Source organism: Camponotus vicinus, unplaced genomic scaffold (assembly GCF_025532165.1).
Source record: "Camponotus vicinus isolate PSW18456_S1 unplaced genomic scaffold, iyCamVici1.0 SCAF_6, whole genome shotgun sequence".
Lineage (NCBI taxonomy): Eukaryota > Metazoa > Arthropoda > Insecta > Hymenoptera > Formicidae > Camponotus > Camponotus vicinus.
The window spans coordinates 4,501,325-4,524,751 of NW_028141978.1; the positions used below are offsets into that span (position 1 = coordinate 4,501,325).

A 23,427-nucleotide genomic window follows, 5' to 3' on the forward strand; every position below is an offset into this window, starting at 1 on the left:
TAATTAAATTTTCTTAGAAGTAAAATCCTAAATAAGATCCCAAATAAAATCTTATAATTAAATCTTCCAAATAATAATTGCTGAAATCCCAATTGTAAAATATTCAATTTTGATCTTACGAATTAACAATAAATATTTCAAATATATATTTCTTGTTATATATATATATATATATATATATATATATATATATATATAAAACACATACAAGAACATACAAACACATAAATAATCGATTGAAATAGCTATTTCTCTTATTATATGAATAATAAAATATTCAAGTATTTTTTCTCTAGTATTCATTCCATTTATTTATTTCTTTAATTTATATTGATTAGATTTATTTCTATTCATGTTCTATTAAATCGTGTTAGCTAATTTTTATAAATTAGATTTTAATAATCAATGATCATTTTATATATATGTATCTGTGTGAAATAAACATATCCGTTTTCTTCGCTCTTCTAATTATTTCTCTTATTAAATAATAGTTAAAATAATATTTGAAAAAATAGAATACAAGTGTGTTTAAAGACCTCAAATATTATTTCAAATAGGAGAATTTTTTAAAATTATTGTTTTTCAATTAATAAATTCAACTATTTTGCATTTTAAATAAATATTTCCTATATATTTTTATCTGTCAATCTCATTGAAAAATTAAAAAAAAATGTTCACAATATTTTATTTAGAGAAAACAGTATATTTTATTTGTGACATTTCTCAAGATTTTTTTTCTCTTTAAAAACTAAAAGTCTTGGCGCTTTAAATTTTTATTCTGTCCTAAATCGACGTCTACTCCGTCATGTCCACTTCGTTCTATTATCCAGATTGGGTCTAAATTTTTAAACTTTCAGCCACCCTAGCGAGACTCAAACAGAGGATTACGCTTCCGTCGTTTACTAGTCCCGGGGATCTGGTCTCCTAGCACATTGTTCCTCTTCCACCCCGGCTTACTTTGGCGACCCGGAGGAGCGGCACGTTGCATGCTAATTAAGTGAGCAACCGTGCGCAACTCCGCCATGGTCCATTGTTTATCGCGGTTTCGCCGTCGGTCGCGTTTTTACGGTACGACGGCCACGCTGTGTGTTCCTCGACTTCGTGACCTCGGGCGGCTGGCAGCCGAGGCCGCCACGAGGATCTCGAAGCTCTCGTTAATTAGGTGATCCGAAGGACGCTTAGTTACAGCGTTGTCACGGCCGGCGCGCTCAAGATGGACATCTCGAAATACACCGCGTACGTTTGGTCTCCAGATACGTATCGCAGACTTCCGAGCAATTTTTAATATCAAAAGCCTACGTCGCTTACTAAAAGTTCGAGCGATTTTTATTTACTAATCGCAGATCTAGAAATATCTACGCTTTCTGTGATCACTGACCGTGTAAATAATTGCTACAATTTTCCTTGCAAATTATTATATTTTCATGTCATTTAGATCGCTTTAGAGATATTAAGGCGATATTTATATCTCGATAATTGTGTGTCGCGGCAAACTCGCTTTGTCCAGCGACAGCGGTGAATAATATTCGTTTAATTATTCAGATTCGCGTGATAAGATATACAATCTTGCGGAATCTAACGAGCACGTTGCTTGACACTCTCCGAAAGGCTGATGCCGTTGAGGGAACGATCGCTCGACGCCGGGAGGCGCACCGCAAGTCTCGGGAAGGGTTGGTCGCGTCAAAGGCAACGAGTTGGTCTCACTGTAACCCCCGCTGGGGTTACAACGTCGTCGGAGAGAACGACGGAATCGCAAGCGGGGATTGAAGCCGTTGGCGAAACTGTGAGCCAAGATCCCACACCTTTTCAAGTTACGCGATCAACCGCCGAGTTTCGAGCGCTTTAAACTCTGACGCCGAGCTAAATTCGGATGGAATTTTGTAACTCTTGGTTGTGTCTCGCGTTGTATCCGTATAAGTTTTATTCAAATCTCATCTCGCGGAATTTTAATGGAATTTTATTTAAAAATTTTTAACTAATCTAATAAAGAATAATTGGACCAAAAATCGTTTCCCTCGATAAAAATATTGCGATCAATTTCTGCAAGATTTTGCTTCGTCGAGTTCCAAGTTTATTTGAACGAAATCTGTTAATATTGAAATATTTATAGAAATCGTTATGAGTAAAAAAATATGAGATACGTTAAGTAAAATAATAATAACGTTATAATTCCAGAGAAACGACCATAAATGTGAACGATATTTATATAACCGCAGCCATTAATCTACCTGATTTAACGCGTTATATTCGAAATCGAAGGGAAGAAGGGGAGAGAGAGAGAATAAGAGAAAAGTGCGGAAAGAGGTGGGGTCTGCGTGCGCATGTATGTGCAGCCCTCGCCGCACGTGCCGCCTGCAATCACATTTTATAAATCGTGACGTAGGCGATCCTAACGCAGATATCAACGGCCCGGCAATTTACACTGACGCGAACGGTATAACGAAGCTACTGTGTACCGATTGCGGGGATATTGCAATTGCGGTCGCGTAATCGAGGATGTTGGCGTCCGCGATGTGTCCGAGGGTGTGCGTGCGCGGATGTGTGTGTGCGTACGTACGTGCGCCATTGTGTGCACGACGGTATTCAGGACGCGGGCCATCGCGTCGGCGGGAAACCGTCCCTTTTCGCAGTCACGTAACGTGCATGAGCCTTTCGACCCGCCGAATTGACGGCTGTTCCTTTCGAAATGCAACGCGCGATGACCTCGGAAAATTGTGGCCAATCACGAACGGAGTCTATGACGACGGATTATCGAATCCAAATTCGCTAATTGGCTATTGGGAATATATTGGACCCCTCACGCTCCGAAAATACAGCACGTTATTAAATCGATGGATCAGATAGCGCGAATATAACTGCCATCGATAAGAAGCAAATGTATGTTTTGATTTATTTTCGCAATCAATATCCCTGTTTTCATACAGAAAACGCGACTAAATTCAATTAAATTCTGAAGGCAACCGAGGATTAAAGACGTTTAAAGAGAGAAAGGAAGAGAAATACCGGCATCGCACATTCTGTCACAGAAACATATTGTAACAAAGGATTTATACTTATATAATATATTTAACTAGCGTAAGTACATACCGTGTACATATTTTGCACGTCTTGCATCGCGAAATTAATTAGAACAGATGCGGGAATTAAACACTCGAAATATTTACTTATTCATTTCGTCATAATTACGCATTAAAATTAAGATTTAGAGTTCGGCGTTCGAGTCGCCAAAATTCTCACGTCAGTAAAAAGAGACGGTTTTTTTTTGCAATCTTGCTCACATCGAAGTCTCGCGGAGATGCGAATTCGCGCGATCATGCAATATGTCGTCGTCGTCGCCGTCATTGCCAAGTAGAGATCGCACAATACTTTCCGGGGATGCTTTACGAGGTGTCTTTGGCAGATACGTGCACTTTCCAGTTATACGTACGTCTAAGAATCACGAAAGTGTCGTAAAGTTTGATCGATCGTAAATTGGATTGTTCCACGGGGAGCACGTAGGATCGAGAAGACGACGATAAATGAAACTTCGATGTGCTTATGTAAGAGAAAAAAAGAGAGAGAGAGAGAGAGAGAGAGAGAGAGAGAGAGACAGACTGAAAAAAAGAATGAACGGAGTATGATCGTTGCTTTAGATACAAGATCCTCTTTTCCCTTTTTTACGCCGGAAACTTCGCTTTAATTCGGCCCCGCGTTCCGGCTTGCGGTAAACAAAGCAATTTATTATGAACGGATAATTAATTTTTTGTAGAAAGAGAGTCTCAATGTGGAGCATGTCAATGTTTTGCGCTTAACGCTTTATAAATTCTTGTTCGTTAATGATCTATTTTCAAGTATTGTAGAAATAGCGAGACGAAAAAGCTGTCATATTCTTATGAAATATAATGTATAATAATATTCTTATAAAAATTATTTTTTTCGAACACCATTTATAAATATCCTCTTGCACAAATTGTGCATATATATTTTTAAATTTATTAAGAAACCTTTAGAAAAGAGTTCAAATTTATTATGCAATTCTATAACATGCAATTCTGTATAATTATATAGTTACTATAGTTATCACTCAATATATATTTGAGAAACTCTCTTTCTCCCATTCTCCCTTTCTCTCATTCTTTTTGTTTCAAGAAACATGTACTTTTGAGTTTTTAATGATACTTTGGATAAAAGCGGAATGTATTTTGTGATGCTCGTGTAAAATTAAATTTTCCTCTCTAGATTATACATGTAACACATTACATATTACAATTGTTTATTAAAATTATCTAAAGAATTAAAAAAGAACAATTAAGTGCATAAAAACTTACAAAGGCCGCAAATAAATCCCGATTAATAATCAAACTGCATACAGCATGTATTTAATCTGACTCGATACAAAGAACGATTAAACAAATATTAGCCAAAATATCTGTAGTTAGAAAAATACATGTTTTGAAACAAATTGTTTATCGTTATTATAATGTACAGAATAATACAATTTTAACATTAGATATTTAAATTAGATATTTAAATTTTCGGTTAAAATTATCTTAAGAACTACCGGAATAATTAATATAATTACGATATAATTAAAGATATAATTATATACGAATCTTTTCCTGAATAATAATCAAATTACTTAGCGCACGTACTCTAATTGTATACAAAAGGCGTTCTAAAATTTATCAAATAGTCAATATAGCAACCTCCGGCAATTTTACAGAAATAAAAAATATATCTTATGTTACATATCTCTAGAACACATCACAACATAATAAGAACAAAAGTTATCTAAATCAAATCTAAGAATCTTTCGCTTACTAGTGTGTGTGTGTATAAACTCAATATTATATATATTATATAGAATATATATTATATGTATATATTATATATATATATATATCATATTATATTATATATATATATATATATACTATATTATATACCATATTATAGCATATATATTATATGTATATATTATATATATATATATCATATTATATTATATATATATATATACTATATTATATACCATATTATAGCATATAATATAATATTAATATATTATATTAATATATTATATTATATAACATGCAGTTTATATAATATAATATCATATTATATAGTATCATATTATATAAAATGAATATTATATATATTATATATTGTCTTATGAAAAATTCTTATATTTTCTTAGATTATGTGAAATTACATGTGCCGAAAAACAAGACAGGTCATCATAAGACACGTTTTGTTATGTCTTAACTTTCACATATGTTAAAATTGTTTTATAAAATTCATACAAAAATCACAATTATACGTAGTACAGAATATATACGGAAAAAATTTTGAATCAAAATTGAATCCAAATTTCTCCATAATACATGCATATTACATTGTTAGTCATCAAGTTTAAGCTCGTTAATAATGCAAATGTTTAAAAAAAATAATATAATATAATTCATTTTCTTCAGATTTTCAAAAACCAAATCTGCAAAAATGTCTCGAGAAATATCCAAATCTGTTTCTTTCTCTAAAAATAAATATCAAATAGAAAACGAACATCGAAAAGACGAACTATTAAATGCTATTCTTGAAAATAACATGTTGTTGATAATGTTAAATATCAATATAAATATACGTGAACATAAATGTACACATAAACATAAATATACATAAATATACATACTTATTAAAACATTAGCTACTATTGGCGATTACTTGATGATTATTCAGAATTATCTTTATCAAATGACGAGAAATATTATGATACTGTTACAAGATTGTCTTGTAGTTGCGTAACATTGTATGTTATTTGGTGAATCTTTCATAATTTAGAATCATTTCTATCAAACAATGAGGAAAGTTGTCGTTTGTTTGTTGATGCTTAAGGTGATTGTTGCTGATTTTAAATTGGATTATTGGAGATAAAATTGCAAAATTTAGAATCATTTTTGTCGAACAACGATTGTTGTTTGTTCGTCGATGCTTGAGGTGATTGTTGCTTTCATGACTACCTGACAGCTTGGATTCATCTTTATCAAGCGATGAGAAATATTGTTATTGCAAGAGTATTTTGTAGTTGTGTGGCATTGTATGTTACTCGATGAATGATACTGTGCATTTTAGAATCACTTTTGTCGAGTGACGAGGAGGACTGTTGTTTATCGGTGTTTGAGATAATTGTTGTTTAATTTCATGACTACCTGACGACTTGGATTCATGAACATTTTGCAATTTAGAATCATTTTTTGCCGAACGACGAGGAAGATCGTCGTTTTTTGTTCTTTGATGCTCGAGATGGTTGTTGCTTAATTTCGTGACTACCTGACGGCTTGGATTCATCTTTATCAAGCGATGAAAAATATTCCAATGCTGCTGCAAGAGTCTCTCGCAATTGTGTGGCATTGTATCTTACTTTATGAATATTTTGCAATTTAGAATCATTTTTGCCGAACGACGAAGAAGATTGCTGTTTGCTCGTCGATACTCGAGATGATTGTTGTTTAATTTCGTGACTACCTGACGACTTGGATTCATGAACATTTTGCAATTTAGAATCATTTTTGTCGAACGACGAGGAAGATCGTCGTCTTTTGTTCTTTGATGCTCGAGATGGTTGTTGCTTAATTTCGTGACTACCTGACGACTTGGATTCATCTTTATCAAGCGATGAAAAATATTCCAATGCTGCTGCAAGAGTCTCTTGCAATTGTGTGGCATTGTATCTTACTTTATGAATATTTTGCAATTTAGAATCATTTTTGCCGAACGACGAAGAAGATTGCTGTTTGCTCGTCGATACTCGAGATGATTGTTGTTTAATTTCGTGACTACCTGACGACTTGGATTCATGAACATTTTGCAATTTAGAATCATTTTTGTCGAACGACGAGGAAGATCGTCGTTTTTTGTTCCTTGATGCTCGAGATGATTGTTGCTTAATTCCGTGACTACCTGACGACTTGGATTCATGAACATTTTGCAATTTAGAATCATTTTTGTCGAACGACGAGGAAGATCGTCGTTTTTTATTCTTTGATGCTCGAGATGGTTGTTGCTTAATTTCGTGACTACCTGACGACTTGGATTCATCTTTATCAAGCGATGAAAAATATTCCAATGCTGCTGCAAGAGTCTCTCGCAATTGTGTGGCATTGTATCTTACTTTATGAATATTTTGCAATTTAGAATCATTTTTGCCGAACGACGAAGAAGATTGATGTTTGCTCGTCGATACTCGAGATGATTGTTGTTTAATTTCGTGACTACCTGACGACTTGGATTCATGAACATTTTGCAATTTAGAATCATTTTTGTCGAACGACGAGGAAGATCGTCGTTTTTTGTTCTTTGATGCTCGAGATGATTGTTGCTTAATTTCGTGACTACCTGACGACTTGGATTCATCTTTATCAAGCGATGAAAAATATTCCAATGCTGCTGCAAGAGTCTCTTGCAATTGTGTGGCATTGTATCTTACTTTATGAATATTTTGCAATTTAGAATCATTTTTGCCGAACGACGAAGAAGATTGCTGTTTGCTCGTCGATACTCGAGATGATTGTTGTTTAATTTCGTGACTACCTGACGACTTGGATTCATGAACATTTTGCAATTTAGAATCATTTTTGTCGAACGACGAGGAAGATCGTCGTTTTTTGTTCCTTGATGCTCGAGATGATTGTTGCTTAATTTCGTGACTACCTGACGACTTGGATTCATGAACATTTTGCAATTTAGAATCATTTTTGTCGAACGACGAGGAAGATCGTCGTTTTTTGTTCCTTGATGCTCGAGATGATTGTTGCTTAATTTCGTGACTACCTGACGACTTGGATTCACAAACATTTTGCAATTTAGAATCATTTTTGTCGAACGACGAGGAAGATCGTCGTTTTTTGTTCTTTGATGCTCGAGATGGTTGTTGCTTAATTTCGTGACTACCTGATGGCTTGGATTCATCTTTATTAAGCGATGAAAAATATTCCAATGCTGCTGCAAGAGTCTCTTGCAATTGTGTGGCATTGTATCTTACTTTATGAATATTTTGCAATTTAGAATCATTTTTGCCGAACGACGAAGAAGATTGCTGTTTGCTCGTCGATACTCGAGATGATTGTTGTTTAATTTCGTGACTACCTGACGACTTGGATTCATGAACATTTTGCAATTTAGAATCATTTTTGTCGAACGACGAGGAAGATCGTCGTTTTTTGTTCCTTGATGCTCGAGATGATTGTTGCTTAATTTCGTGACTACCTGACGACTTGGATTCATGAACATTTTGCAATTTAGAATCATTTTTGTCGAACGACGAGGAAGATCGTCGTTTTTTGTTCCTTGATGCTCGAGATGATTGTTGCTTAATTTCGTGACTACCTGACGACTTGGATTCACAAACATTTTGCAATTTAGAATCATTTTTGTCGAACGACGAGGAAGATCGTCGTTTTTTGTTCTTTGATGCTCGAGATGGTTGTTGCTTAATTTCGTGACTACCTGATGGCTTGGATTCATCTTTATTAAGCGATGAAAAATATTCCAATGCTGCTGCAAGAGTCTCTTGCAATTGTGTGGCATTGTATCTTACTTTATGAATATTTTGCAATTTAGAATCATTTTTGCCGAACGACGAAGAAGATTGCTGTTTGCTCGTCGATACTCGAGATGATTGTTGTTTAATTTCGTGACTACCTGACGACTTGGATTCATGAACATTTTGCAATTTAGAATCATTTTTGTCGAACGACGAGGAAGATCGTCGTTTTTTGTTCTTTGATGCTCGAGATGGTTGTTGCTTAATTTTGTGACTACCTGACGACTTGGATTCACAAACATTTTGCAATTTAGAATCATTTTTGTCGAACGACGAGGAAGATCGTCGTTTTTTGTTCTTTGATGCTCGAGATGATTGTTGCTTAATTTCGTGACTACCTGACGACTTGGATTCACGAACATTTTGCAATTTAGAATCATTTTTGTCGAACGACGAGGAAGATCGTCGTTTTTTGTTCTTTGATGCTCGAGATGGTTGTTGTTTAATTTCGTGACTACCTGACGACTTGGATTCATGAACATTTTGCAATTTAGAATCATTTTTGTCGAACGACGAGGAAGATCGTCGTTTTTTGTTCTTTGATACTCGAGATGGTTGTTGCTTAATTTCGTGACTACCTGATGGCTTGGATTCATCTTTATCAAGCGATGAAAAATATTCCAATGCTCTTGCAAGAGTATCTTGTAGTTGTGTGACATTATATGTTACTTGATGAACCTTTTGCAATTTAGAATCATTTTTGTCGAACGACGAAGAAGATTGCTGTTTGTTTGTCGATAATTGAAATGGTGTATTTATACAAATAGATGGGAATTTCAAAATTTCCTTGGTATGTTTCATTTCGAATCTTATCAACCACGTAAAAGTCACTTGCCGTTATTTACGCCATATTACTGGATAATTTTTATTATTTGACAATTTAGCATATTCATAAGCTAGATATAGCAAATAATGCAGCACACAAGCTTGACATTTGCAATATAATTTAGAATTTCTTCCCTTTTTCTTAAATTGTTTTAATAAAAATTTTTCTTCTGTCAATGTGAAAACTTCACTCGGTCCTGGAAACTTGTCATATTCGTATGTTTCCTTTCTAGAACATCTAAATTCGCCTATTTCTTTCTGTAGTCATCTCTTTTTAATCCGTAGTGTGCTGCAGCTTTTGTTAAAGTTTCTTTTCTCGATATAACATTATAAACTGCTGTTTCATATTTATTTTTTAATTCAGAATATTCTCTTTCGTGTTTCATAATATTTAATTTTTCAGTAAGAATTTTAATTGGGATTCCATCTTTTTGCGCGGACTTGATATCTATTTCTCCTTTTGTAATAGCTTCTACTGTTTTTTCAAGCTTATTTCTTAAATGAAGATAATTTTCAATTTGTCTTCTTAATTTCAATATCTGTTGTCTCGTTGTCTTGTTCTCTTCTCTTGTTCTGTTTCAATATGTCTTGTTTTGTTCTCTTTTTTCTGTACATTATAATGATCTGCGAAGGGCAGCGGAAACAAAAATATAAGCATGTTTATATCATAAATTCCCGCATTATAACTATAGCTTCGAAAAACAAACGTTACCGTACGTTATGTTTCAAAGCAAAATAAAATAATTAAAAAAGTTATTGCTTTATTATCAATTGTTTCTTCAATAATAATTAACAGTTATTAGTGCGAATATTAATATTTAGAGATAAGGGACGCACTCGTGCGAGATCATATGATAAGGCATTTCTGATCGTGTATGTGTGATTTGAAACGATTTGAAATTATCGTAATATCGAATAATATATACAGTTAGTCTTACATATTAAAATTTTCTAATCAATTATTATAATTATAATTTACCTACAAAATTTTAAATAAATTCCACACACACACACACACACACACACACATTAGTGCAAAAGAATACTTACTTAAAATAAGCCTGCCCGCGTAGAGGAATTTCTCGAGGCAACTATTACATTGTGTGGGATATGATCTGACTAAACATCTGACAAACAGTGACTAAAGTCACCAAGTCAATATAAAGAATTCTGCCTGTCAGAGAGATAAATAGTGTCTCTGTGTACTTAATACACAGAGAAAATTACAAATTATAATTTATCGAAATAAATTCGAAAAATATTCTATTCTTTTTTATCTTCCAATTAATATTATGCTCATTAGTTTGTAGCAAAAAAATAATATATAATATATGTGAGCATTTTTTATCAAGCTATTAATTAGTGACATTATTAATAAATAAATTATTAATAAATAAATAAATGCATTTTGCAAAAAGCGAATCTACTTATATATATACAAATAAATATATATATGTATAAAGAAATAATAAGATTTTATGTTCGCGAGAGTAAAGACAAATTCATCGTTATAATCCGTACCCTTCTCTCAAGCGCGGAACCGCGAAACCGCTGCGAAACAATTTCGCCATAAAAGAATCCTTTGTAACAGAACAACGGCGGCACCGCGCCTGGCAAACATCAGGGAACAACGCTACGCTCGCGGTTTGTCGCGCGGAAAATTTTTGCCTATGAGATTCACCCGGGATTTTTCATTCTCTCTTTCGCTCCGAAACAAAAAGCAAAATGTAACGACCGGTCAAAGATCCTGTTTAACAAAGGACGGGATTCTCTCGATTAAAGGTGTCAGATTGATTCCTCCTCTCATGCTGTCTACGTATCGCATCGCGATTGCTGCGCCAGAATTTTAGTCCCATGGCTCTCTCTGGACGGGGACGAAACTAAACTAATAATTGTCGAGAGATTGGAGTTAGCTCGCAGAAGGAGTCTGATAGTTTACGAAGGAAGATACAGCGAGGCGTCGCCATTCGAGTTTCGATAACAAAGGTATGCGACAGAGAACAAACTAACGCCGATATCTCGGCTTCCGAAACAAAGATGACTTTAATTCTTGATTAAAATTGCAAAGCAGAATTAACGGGACTTAGTCTGAGATTACCCACTTATCAGCAGTTCCAATAAAATTCTCATCGCTCCATTCCTTCGTTTTCCTGCTCTTAAATAAAGATGAGATATACTATCAGATGTCGCGATTCAAAATACAAGGATATTTTCTCGCTTCGAACAAGCTGAATCGAGATAATTGTTTAAAAAATACAAACTTGAATTAACCGTTTGATTAATTTGAGCAATTTACCGAGAAACATATGTGTTATATTTCTGTCGATTTGGAAAGATACATTGATTTTAATCAAATTGATTAAATATAGGAATCCAGAACAAATTGAAAGCATGATTTTCGATTAACAAAATCTATCATCGCAAGGATGCTTGTTTTTCTTCTCTTTTTAAACGATTACTAGCTTACAAGAAATGCAACAAAGATGAAAATACCTTTCTGTAACATCATCTAGCGAGTCGAGAAAGACTTTAATTCAACATTGAAATTGCCGTTAAATTGTTTAACGGTTCGCGGGACTCTGAGAGATGAATACTTAACCTGGCGTAATAAATATACTAAGAAATAGATGCAGCTCCTCCATCTATCTTTGTAACATGACGTTTAATTCGTAGAATGACGATCGAATTCAATAAAATTATTCCTTAAAATTTAATTATTTTACTTGATCCAACAATCTCTTTCACCGCAAAAAAAAACAGTAAAAATATTTATACGATTTAAAAAACACGCAGTTTTTTACGACAGCATTTCCTCTATCCTTTGAATTTATTAATTTATTAATAGCAATTGCAATCAAAAATTTATTTAACAAATTAAAAAATAATTGCTAAAATAATATCAAACCTTTTCTTTTAAAAAATGAAATAGGATTATAAAGTTTGAAAAACTTCTACTACCAATACTAACAATAATCTATTTTCTTTAGAAACTTAATGTCGCCAATGTTCAAATCGTAAAACTTGATTGCCGTTCGATTCTCAAGCAAAGCGAAAGGGTGTTTTGCCGAGGCAATTGGAAGGAACGAAACTCTATCCAGTAACAGATCCAATAACAAGGGCTCGACTGGATGAGCAAACTGCTCGACTCTTCTGCCCATCTCTATCCGAATAGAGAAACTCTCTCGGCGAAGATCCCTCCTTCTCTTTCTATCTCTCGTCTCGCCGACCGGATCTTGAGAATTTTCGCAGACGCCGTAGGCAACAGACTGATTCCGAGATTACGAGTCTAATTAACGGATTAAGCGGCCGGGGCGTTCTCTGTTTGCTAGAAATTAACTCGCGTTCTCGACACCTTAGTTAGCCGAATCGCGGTTGATATTTACGAATCGCCGGCGATTGCACGAAATGAGATTTAAGCGAGAAAGATATGTCTTATATTTTTGTAATAAAAAATGCTTCATCTTTTAAATTTAATTTCGATGAAAATGCGAAACGGAATTTCAGAGATGGAAGGATATCATCGGAGACATACGTATGTATGTATTTTTAAAAAGAATAAAAATGTATATCTATACATGTTTCCGCTTCCGAGACATCCTTCTCTTGATACTCTTTTGATCAGCTGTTCCATTCCCTTGGATGAAATAAAATTCATACTCTCGGGTATCTATAAGCGGGTTACGTTAAAATTTTTCACAATTTTGCCGTCGTAAGCCGACATGAAAGACGCGTCGCGCTGAATTCTTTTTATCATATTCCATGTAATTATGAAAAAAATAAATCTGAAGGTATCAGAAACGATTTGAATCACTGTACTCTGGGTTGCACGATAACAGCAGCATAAATCAGTAGAAATAACATTTCAAAATAGAATCGTGTTTCTACATAACTGAATAAATTCTCGATATTCTCGTCTTCCTAGAAGAATTTTTCTACATTAAAACATCGTCAAAGCTGTTTCGCGTTTCACAAAACGAAGAAGCATGACTCATATATTGTTCCAGATTTATTAATAGCCTCGATGCCATTTTGACTCTCGTTTTACCTTCGCAACGCGTTCGACGTGTTAATAGAGCGTTTTACGCCGAGCAAATAAAAATAGGACTCTTATCTTTCGCGTGATTATCGGCGCACCAGATATATCCCTTTCCTCCCGTTCTCGTCATCGATCAGCATTGATCTTTGAACGGTCCGTTACTTCGTGTACCCGCTCGTGGTAACGCGGGGCAGATACGTTCCAGGCGATTGATCATCCGCCTGACTAGTTGGGCGCGCTTGATTTCTCCGCCTGGCGTAACCTGCAGCCCAGAGCTCAACAGGGAAATTTAACCATCGATTACGGATCCCCTGATAAATAAAAATTTCCACGTATTCGGTCGATGCTCGAGAATCAGTTTTGTAATAACATCCTTCCGTTACAGCACACTTCATTAAGCTGTATCTCCGCCCATCGATTCAATAAGATGTCGAATGTGCGAGTCTAGTGGAATGTCCGTGGAGTAAACTTTATTGAAAACAACATTCCATTCGAGATTTGTATGTTATAACATGCTGTGATATAGCGAAAAAAATACATGCAAAGCAACTTTTTTTATTAATATTTTATATTAATTAATAATTATATTAATTACAAATTATTAATGAATATAAAATAGTATTTTATAATAATTAATAATTTATAATAAAAAATAGTATTTTATATTAATTAATAATTTATAATTAATTTATTTATAATTATATAATATAATAAATTTACAATTATTTTATATTAATTAGTTATACTCAACATATTAAAGAAATTATAACAAACATTCTCTTTTCTCTTTCTCTCTCTCTTAAATTTATTTTTTATTAAATTAGTATCGATAAAATACGCAGTTTTTTTAGTTTTTCGAAAGTATTACAAAAATCTTGCGATTAATGATTTAAGATTAATAAATTTGTCGGCACACGATAAACTTCTTTCGTTCCTTGTTCCTTAGCAATAGCGACGAGATCCGGAAAAATCATTGCCGGTTAATGTTTGTCGAACAAAAATCTTTCCCAAGCTTCGAACAATGGCGGCTGATCTTGGGAGAGCAGCAATTGTCGCTTTGTCTCCATCGCGAAAGATTTCCTCTCACGTGTCGGACGAGAGAGTTTGCGTCGTCGAGACTAATTAATCTTCCGCGATTCTTCGAGATTAAGACCATCGCGAGAGATGATTTAAGGTCGCCGTCATCCGACACGACGTCGAGGGAACGTAGGTTTTAACTATTTCACGATAAAATCCCGAACATCCCGTAGTGATATAAAGGAAGACTTTAATTAAACGAGTCAGTAACGTTCAATTAATAGCTAATAACATTTATCAATGATTAATTGGAAACCAATCTTTCGTTGTCGCATGAATAAAAATTACGAACGCGAATATTTGTTCAAAAATATCGTTTGAGTCAATTTTTCCATTTTTAGGTGATAATCACTCGAAAGCGCAAATTCGTGAATCGTGAAAATGCGCAAACTTTAAATTTTTTTACGCAAATTTTCGATCCTCCTCCGTCGACGGAAGTGCGCGAATCGATCGACGGAGTCGCTCCCTGAGGACATTTTGTAATTTCCGGTCGTTAACCTAATTTCTAATTAGCGCCCACGGGCCCCGTTCCATTTGACGCGACCGATCACGCTACGGCTGCGTCACTTCCGCCGCATATTCGCATTTAATTCCGACATTCGCGGCGAGATCGATCGTTTCTGTGCAAGGGTTATCGCTCGCCAGCTCTTGCTGCTCGGAAACACCGTTATTGATAATCTACGTTCGATCATGTTTGCCGTAATGGTTCTGTAATAATCCGATCATGCAATGAAAGAAACTCTCACGTATAATAAAATAAAATATTTTAGCTGGCTTAATTAATAATGCCTCTTTTAATTAATGCTTCTTATTTCAAAATTATACATTTTATTATCTGATATTTTATTGCTTAAATAAAATCTAATATTCAATATATTTTTGTGCATATATATATTTGTTATTTTTATGTTCACCGTAAAAAAGTCTTGTCCCCTTGCTTTAAATACAATTTTAACATTTTAACATTCCGACAAAACTATGTCGAAGTGATATTATTACAATAATCCGGGGGTGGTTTTACTAGAGTGTCGGAGTTAATTGCGACTAACACTGACACGTGGCGTTCGAGGGGAAAACAGGGTGTGAACACGTGTGTTCCCGACCCGCGCGAGCGGAGGTACACCACCTTTTATCACTCGCTTATCAATCATGATGTTCGCGTTGCCTCTTGACAGTCGTTCCGCGTTATTACCGTTATTCATTAGTGACGCGACGCGTGAAGTGCGAAAAGGGATCGGAAATTCTGTCAATCACGCGGCCACGATCGCGGAAAGATAGCGCAAGATAATGAATCGGTTCAACGGGAAAAGAATTAACAGACCAACAATTTTGATACGCGCAATATATCGCTCGCGATCCGACATCTCGGAGAAACGATGATGTGTGCCGCGGATGCGTAAACCGTGAAATTGCAGGTAAGACGCGTGACGCTTCGCCGAACGTCACAATCAGCTGTTAACGATCCGTCATCGAGATACCGGGCGGCCTGCCTGCCATTGCATCACGTTACATTATGCAATATCATGTAATGGGGCGACTCCCGCGGCGCGAGCTTATTATTGGTATCGACACGTCCATCCATCGAACAATTTCGTCGAGGTGCTGAGAGACGAGTTACAAACTTCCTGATGCAGCAGCAAAAGCTGCGCGCGATTTATGTATACAGGGGCAATCTCTTCCCAAAAAAGCTCTTGTAGCTTACCTCGAGAACTTCTCTAAACACTATAATAAAGTAATTTGCAATTAATAATTACATATTTTTTTCGAAACAATTATGTGTTTTTCTTTACACCAATTGATTCCTCTCATTATTTTGTACATAAAAGTATTAAGATAAGATAATCGAAAAATGAATATTTTACTAGATAATATTTTATGATTTATGTAAAAATTAAGAAATTATTTCAAGCTTCATAACTCAAAAAGTACTCGATGAAAAGTGTTTTGAAAAGCTCTCGAGATAAGCTACAAGAGCTTTTTTTGGGAAGAGATTGCCCTGACACCCTGTATATACATACATTTTCTCTTGCGATTCAATTAACGCCAAACCTGTTTATTTCAAGATAATCGGATTTCTTAAAGTCACCATTTAATGATACGAAAGTTTCTTGCTGGGTGATCGCGAGAGTATAATTATTAAGAGTAATTATTGAGGAGATTTCGAGTCGCATGCGGACGCAGAACAATGATCGCAATTTCTGCAAATAATCATAATTTGTTCCACTTTCGAATTCCAGCCTTTTTATTAGGTTTTACAATATGTCTTTTATCGCGAGGATAAAAGCTGTGAAAGCGAACGTAGAAAGATCCAGGGAAAAACGTATCGCGTTGTTCTGCCTTCGACAATCACTAAGAAACATTTCCTCGTATTCGAGATCGTGCGATTCCTCCGTGACTATACATCATTGTCATGATGTAGGTCGAAAGTGCATTTACGTGATTGTCATATTTAAGTTTGTTGTAAACAGGTTAATAACAATTTTTCACGCTTCATATAGCGATAAAATCACAATTGAAACATGTATCTCAATAATTGTCGCATCACTGATTGACGTACTTTCTTATTTCACTTCATATATTGCTCATTTAAGCATTGTTATCGCTAAATAATTATCAACGATAGAGATATCACTTGCTGCTTCTTATATAAAACTGAAATATTTTATTAAAAATTAATTAAAATTAAAATTATTAATTAAAAATTTTTTATAATTATTTATCGATTTTTTTAAATTAAATTAATTTTCATTTTTGCATGTCAACTTTATATAAAAAACTTTTTTAAAAATAAAAATTGAACCTACAAACACAACTTTTGCGACATATAAATTTCTGTCAAATACTGAGTTTTCTTACGTCGAAAAACTAACAAGTTGATTTATATCGTTTAACGAGTGGAAGTTGGAAGTAAAATAATCTTTAACCTTTAAAGTGAAAATCCGAGTAGAAAGCATTTGAGCTTTTCACGCAGTCCAACGTAGAGCGCCCCACGTAATACCCCGTAATCTCGCCGCGCGCCAAAGTCAATCTTTTAGAGAGAGTTCATCTTCGGCGCCGCTCGTCCGGCTCTCTCGTGCGGAGAAGTTACACGTATCGCGAGAGAGCCTTTTACCGGCCAACCGGTGGATTCAGTAGTATGTGAAAAGACTCGCGGTATATCGCCTACCGACGCTATTACCGGCGAGCCATAGAGTAAAGAGCGGACGAGATCCCTGAAAACATTACTTGCCGCCCGAATCGATACCGGTCGCTCGTTAAGCCGCCGAAAGTTTCGCGATAAGTAATTAATTGATGGCTTGTCCGCGAAAAAATAATAACTGATAATAAATCCGGCTCGCGCGACGCGGTTAATGAATCGGCAACATCACCGGAAAATCCACCTCTATCTGTGGGATGGAGTGCTTTTTCTTTCGAGTCGCTCGTTTCAAAGCGATGGTCGGCTAACGAGACAGTCGATCCAGACTGCTGTCTATAATTGGGATGCTATAAAGGGAATTGGCGAGGGAAAAAGAATGAAACGAGAGTTCACGTCGCAAAATCAAGCGCCGATATGTTTGTTTGCTCGATGTACATTTTTATGGGCGCAAATAGGGGAATTATTACAATTCGCGGGAAATCCTTGATCGCTTCTAATTGGAAAACTTCATTCGTACTTTGCGTGACGTTTTAATCAAGGAGCAATTGGTTCCCGAAACTCGAAGACTGTCAAGATTAAAGTGGTTTCGACGTGTATTTTCGAGAGAAAACTTTAATTACATTCTTACAATAACGCGAGAGAAATTCTGTGTCTCTGTGTGTATCCACAAAATATCAAAAAATATTTCATTATATTACTCTCTCTCTTTAGAATTTTACTTACTTTCTTGCATCGATTTGAATACTGATCTGCGTAAGGATAACGAATTCAACGACACGAGCCTTTCGCGCGACACGAACGACGCGAAAAAAGTGGCGTGTATTCAAAATCACCCTTTCGCCAAACACTCGTCTCTGACCCTTTTAAACTCCAGGCGATTTAAATTCCGAGTCGACGGCAAAGCTGTGCAAAGGGTGAGCCGGTGCGAGGCTGAAATACGATTTTTATTCCGACGTGTTATGCAGTCTCGGGTCCCGAAATAAGAAGGAAAGCGACAGAGATATGATTTTAAGACTTATATGAAAAGAAGAGGCGATTGAATTTTACAGATGATTATTGTGTACGATAAATTCAATAATCGGTGATGAAAAAAAGCGCGAATTATCACATAATACATTAATTTATTAGGTATCCTTGGGAATTGTGAAAACTGATTAACTTACTTTAATAATAGTTGTCGCAATCTTTGAAGAAAAATTCTTGCATATTTATTTATAATCTTAGCAAGATTGTATCTAATAATGCGTTGTTTGAATGCATATCCACAAGTAAATCATGATCATCGAATCAAAAATCCCATTTCTCCTCAAAACGTAATTGTTTTTATGAGAAATAATTGTCATAGTCAAACTTTTGAGCATAAAATATAAGTTATTGCAACACGTTATGTATAAATGTAAGACCGACACTGACCGGAAGAGATCGCATCGCGCTCGATGTTGACGAGAGCGAAAAAAATTTAACGCTCGATACTCGTCAGCGATCTTGGCGATGAAATAGCGCTGGCGCGGCGAAATTTCTCGTAGCTCGCTCCTCAATTATTCATCATTGGAATCACGACAGGGTATCCAATCGAGGAACGTCTTTGATCAAAGATACCGGGGCTCTCTCCTTCGGTTTGCCCTATCGAGCCTGAAGGATGGCGGACTCGAATACGGCGGGCAGCTGTGTACATCGCCACGAACCGAGAAGCAATCTTCTGATCCTCCGAGAAACCCGGCCGCAAAGAGCCGCGGTTACACGTACAAACTGAATTCCTCGACCGCGACGTACTCCGGCATTTCGCGTATAACGAGCAAAGAGAATTATTCTTCTGTCTACGTTTACGTTTATACGCACATACTAGTCTTAAGCGAACGTTAAGAAGAGAAAGAGCGTGTTATCTGCCCTGTGTGTTTTCTCTATTAGAATTTCAAGTCGCGATTTTGGCTACGCGGTTTAATATTGTTTCGACGTGATACATTCGAATTAGATAATGCTCGATTGTATCGCGTTTAACGATCGGTTCTAAAACACCTCAATTCGTTATATAATTGATGGCGCGAAGCACACGAACTCTCGTGCTAAAGGGCAATTAATATGCGACTTAAAAGAGCAGTATTCCGTGTGGTAAAACTGAAAATACCATCCGGATTTGGAGGCTAAAGTACTCTTATAACTATCGAGATTCGATCGATAAATCTTCAATTTAAGAGTTCGTTGAAAAGTTACGTTCTCCATTATGCCCGCTGGGTTCATCTACGCTATTCGCGGTGGCTTTTACGTCTCCGATAAAGAAAAAAAAATCAGAGGGCAAGAAATGAGATCGCGGATATCGGTTTCGAGGAGCGAGCGAAACAAGCTTTCACAATCTTTGAGAAACTTGCGAACCTTTCCGGCTCTCTCCTCGACTTTATTCAAATCCGTCGAAGATCTCGCGATGGGAAGTTCTGTCGTCGCGCTTTCGCTATTTTTATATCGAACTTGGCGAGGAACGGTATGTGATCCGCCAAAGTTTTCGGGTTTCGCGTCGTTTCGCAAAAATGTTGTTTATTTATTTATTCGCCCGTTCGTCGACGATTTAGAAACACGATGAGGTGTTTCGTGAAACCTTAAGCACGAAGCGATCGATATGAGACTGCGAAATTAAAGATTCGAACTGAAAACGAAATAGCCAAAGTTTCTTCTCGTGTGTTTATTTATTTTGTCTTTGATTATTTTGTCTTTTGTTTTTTGACATTTGGCCACGTGTTCGTTTCAAATCTTCATAAGCAGCATTGTTCGCCAATTTATCTATGCACGATCTCATTGCATCTTATCGTATGCTTATTCTGTAATTACTGAGTCGAGAGTCTACTTACTCTGGAGCAGGATTTCTCCAGCGTTGTGTTCCAGCCCGCGCCATCAGGCATCAACCGCCCGATCTGAAAGCAGAAGAGAGACAATGTATTATTTCTTCATGTTAATAATCTCAATACACGCGAGAAAACAATTAAATGTAGAGATACTGAATCTCATAAATCTTTTGGCGATGCAATATTACCATAAATATTATTGTTTACCAAATATTTATAATTTTATATATAATTTATTACACGATAATATCTAAAACAATAGTGTGATTATTCTCTGTATTCTTTAATTTATACGCATATGTAATTTTTTTTACATATTAATTGAATTTTATAAAACTATTTGTAAATAAAGCTTGTTAGTCTCTCTGACACATAATATTATTATAAAAAAATATTTTTATAAATATATAAAAAATATAAAAATTTAAATAATAAACGTAAACTTTGAACATAAAACGAACGTAAATTTAAAACACTTTAATTTTACGTATAATAAATTAATTTTAATTATTTTTCCAAAATATATATATATGTATATATATATATATATATATATATATCCATTACACTTAAATAAATTATTTTCTATTATAGAATTCTATTGAGAATTAAAAAAAGTTTAATTAAAAATTACTTTAATTTTGTTTATAAATTATTTCTTTTAATTATAAAAATTAATTAAATTACTAACATTAAAACACACATTTTAGTTTTAATTAATTTCTTCAGAATTAAATCAATATATATATTGAAATAAATAATGTAGCCTAGAGAGAGTATTACGAAAATATTGCGATAAAACTAATTGATGTTTATCGAATGCAACCTTAAAAAATACGGAGTCGCTTTCATTAATAATATGCCGCAATTCTGGACAACATGCACAAACATAGCAATACAAATAATAAACGCAATACGTAATGCTATCTCCATAATTCGTGCGCGCCGGCAGCGGTAATAATTGTAATTTACAGTTACGAGACTACTACTTCTCTCTATTATATCGCATTAGGTAATTTCCTGTAGCTCTTTTCGCTTCGTTAGATACATACGCGTTGAAAAATCTCAAGGATATCGGAAAAATAAAAGAGTAAAAATAAGAGAAAGATTAATATTTCTCATTATCCCTTCTCTCTATAATTTCGATAAAAATAAACTCGAAACTAACATATACATGACATATATTTTATTATTTATTTATTACCTTTATTTTCTGTACATTAACGTTATTTTCATACATTAATCAAGCTCATAAAACACTCTGTTCTTATTTTAATAACAGATTTGATTTTATACGCGTAATATAAATAATATATATCGTATTTTAAGTAATCCCAGCGCCTGCGGTCAATGCGCTTATTATATTCTACGAATTATAAATTTAAACGATCAAAAATACATAATTAGTAACGAATCCAATTCATTCCATTTCATTAACGCAAAATATAACAGCATTATTGAAGTTGATCCCGGCGTAATAATCACGTTGCGTTGTGCCGCGTCGTATCGTAATTGATGATTAATAGTCGATGTTGAGTACAATATCTTGATTCCCTACGTCTGTCGACAACCTCGCACAGTGCGATTATATATAAATATTTGTCGCAAGTTGCGCGACAAAAGAAAATCGGGATAAAAGCACGATGCAACAACGTGAGGAAACAGGAAGGGAAGGTATTCCGGCGAGGAATACAAGTCGGTAGCGTGTTTACGGTATGTACGTACGAGCTTAACGAACCGTGCCGGAAATCTTCTCCGGTGTACCGTCGCAGAAAAGTCCGAAAGTTGCCCATCATTCGGGCAACTTATCCCTCGATTCATCGTTATTGCCGGCACCGTCGACCGATGGTCGTAACTTTGCCGGGGCTGTTGGCGGGAATTGCGTACGCTTTATCGCCGTCATAAATGTTCTTTAATCTGCATCAAATGTGCCTGTGCAATTCGCGAAATGGACGCTCGATAACAAAAGTCTTGAGAAAAAAAGAGAATGAAAGAAGGATTTCTGTCCTCATCTCGATTCTTAGTCTTTCTCCTAATTTTATCTTTATATGTAGTTTAATAGTTTAATAAATTGAAAAAGGAAATAGAAAAATATCTATTTTATCGAACATAAAACTGTATATAACTGTCTCTTTTTGTCTCATTTTTATCTATATATCATTTAATAAAGAAAAGAAGAAGAATAAGGATTTACCCAATTGAAAATTTAATGTAAAATCATTACATCTAAAATACTAATAAATACTAAATGAATTCAAGTATGAAAGATTCCTGGGAAAAATATCATTGGGACCAAAATTCCGAACATTTTAAGTGTTTCTCTGAAATGCTTCGCGCGTATTTCTTGCCAAAGGGATACACAATCTGAGGTCAGCGATAAATCTCCGTCTTCGAGGAAGAAAAAACGGCGATGATCGGCAACATTTTCACTTTTCAAACGCGACAACACGACGAAAGCACGCCGCCCATCACGACAATACTCAATAAAACATATCCGTACGTATAAAAAATTAAATAGCTCCTCGTGGTCGTCGAGTTACCCCGTCAAACGGCGCCTACCGGTTTTTCCGGGTGCCTCAGTCGAGGATGACCCCTCGGGAGTTTATATTATGTAAGCAGCGTAGTTGTAGCGTAACTTCCAGCCAGCTCATGCATATCTCAGCGAGAAGTGGGTGCCACTCCAGCTCGGTCTATGCTTTTCCCCGGTTGAATCCCTTTCGACCAGCTTCCTGAATCCTCCAGAACCATCCAATGTCTGTTCCTTTTAAGGAACATTCTGCTTTTCGACGCTAAACACGTCGTGCAAATAGTTTTTACGCTTGTAACGGAAATGTGTGTGTGTATCTATTTATGTGTACGATGTAAAAACGTTTTGAGGAACGTGACAAAATTGTTATGCAGCTTTAGTTTCAATATTATCTTTAAAATGTGTGTATATGTT

The 23,427-nt window shown here is 35.3% G+C and overlaps 1 protein-coding gene across 4 annotated transcripts in view; it reads right to left on the reverse strand.

The window, feature by feature from the left end:
- The window catches only part of LOC145973441 (uncharacterized), a 197,897-nt gene that overhangs the window by 82,807 nt on the left and 91,663 nt on the right, over positions 1-23,427 (reverse strand). For all 4 annotated transcript variants that reach the window (XM_083102819.1, XM_083102818.1, XM_083102820.1 and 1 more), the window contains one exon: positions 20,493-20,555. In XM_083102819.1, coding sequence (XP_082958945.1) covers positions 20,493-20,536 — 44 coding nt within the window. In that variant the 5' untranslated portion in view covers positions 20,537-20,555. The remainder of the gene's footprint in view (positions 1-20,492; positions 20,556-23,427) is intronic.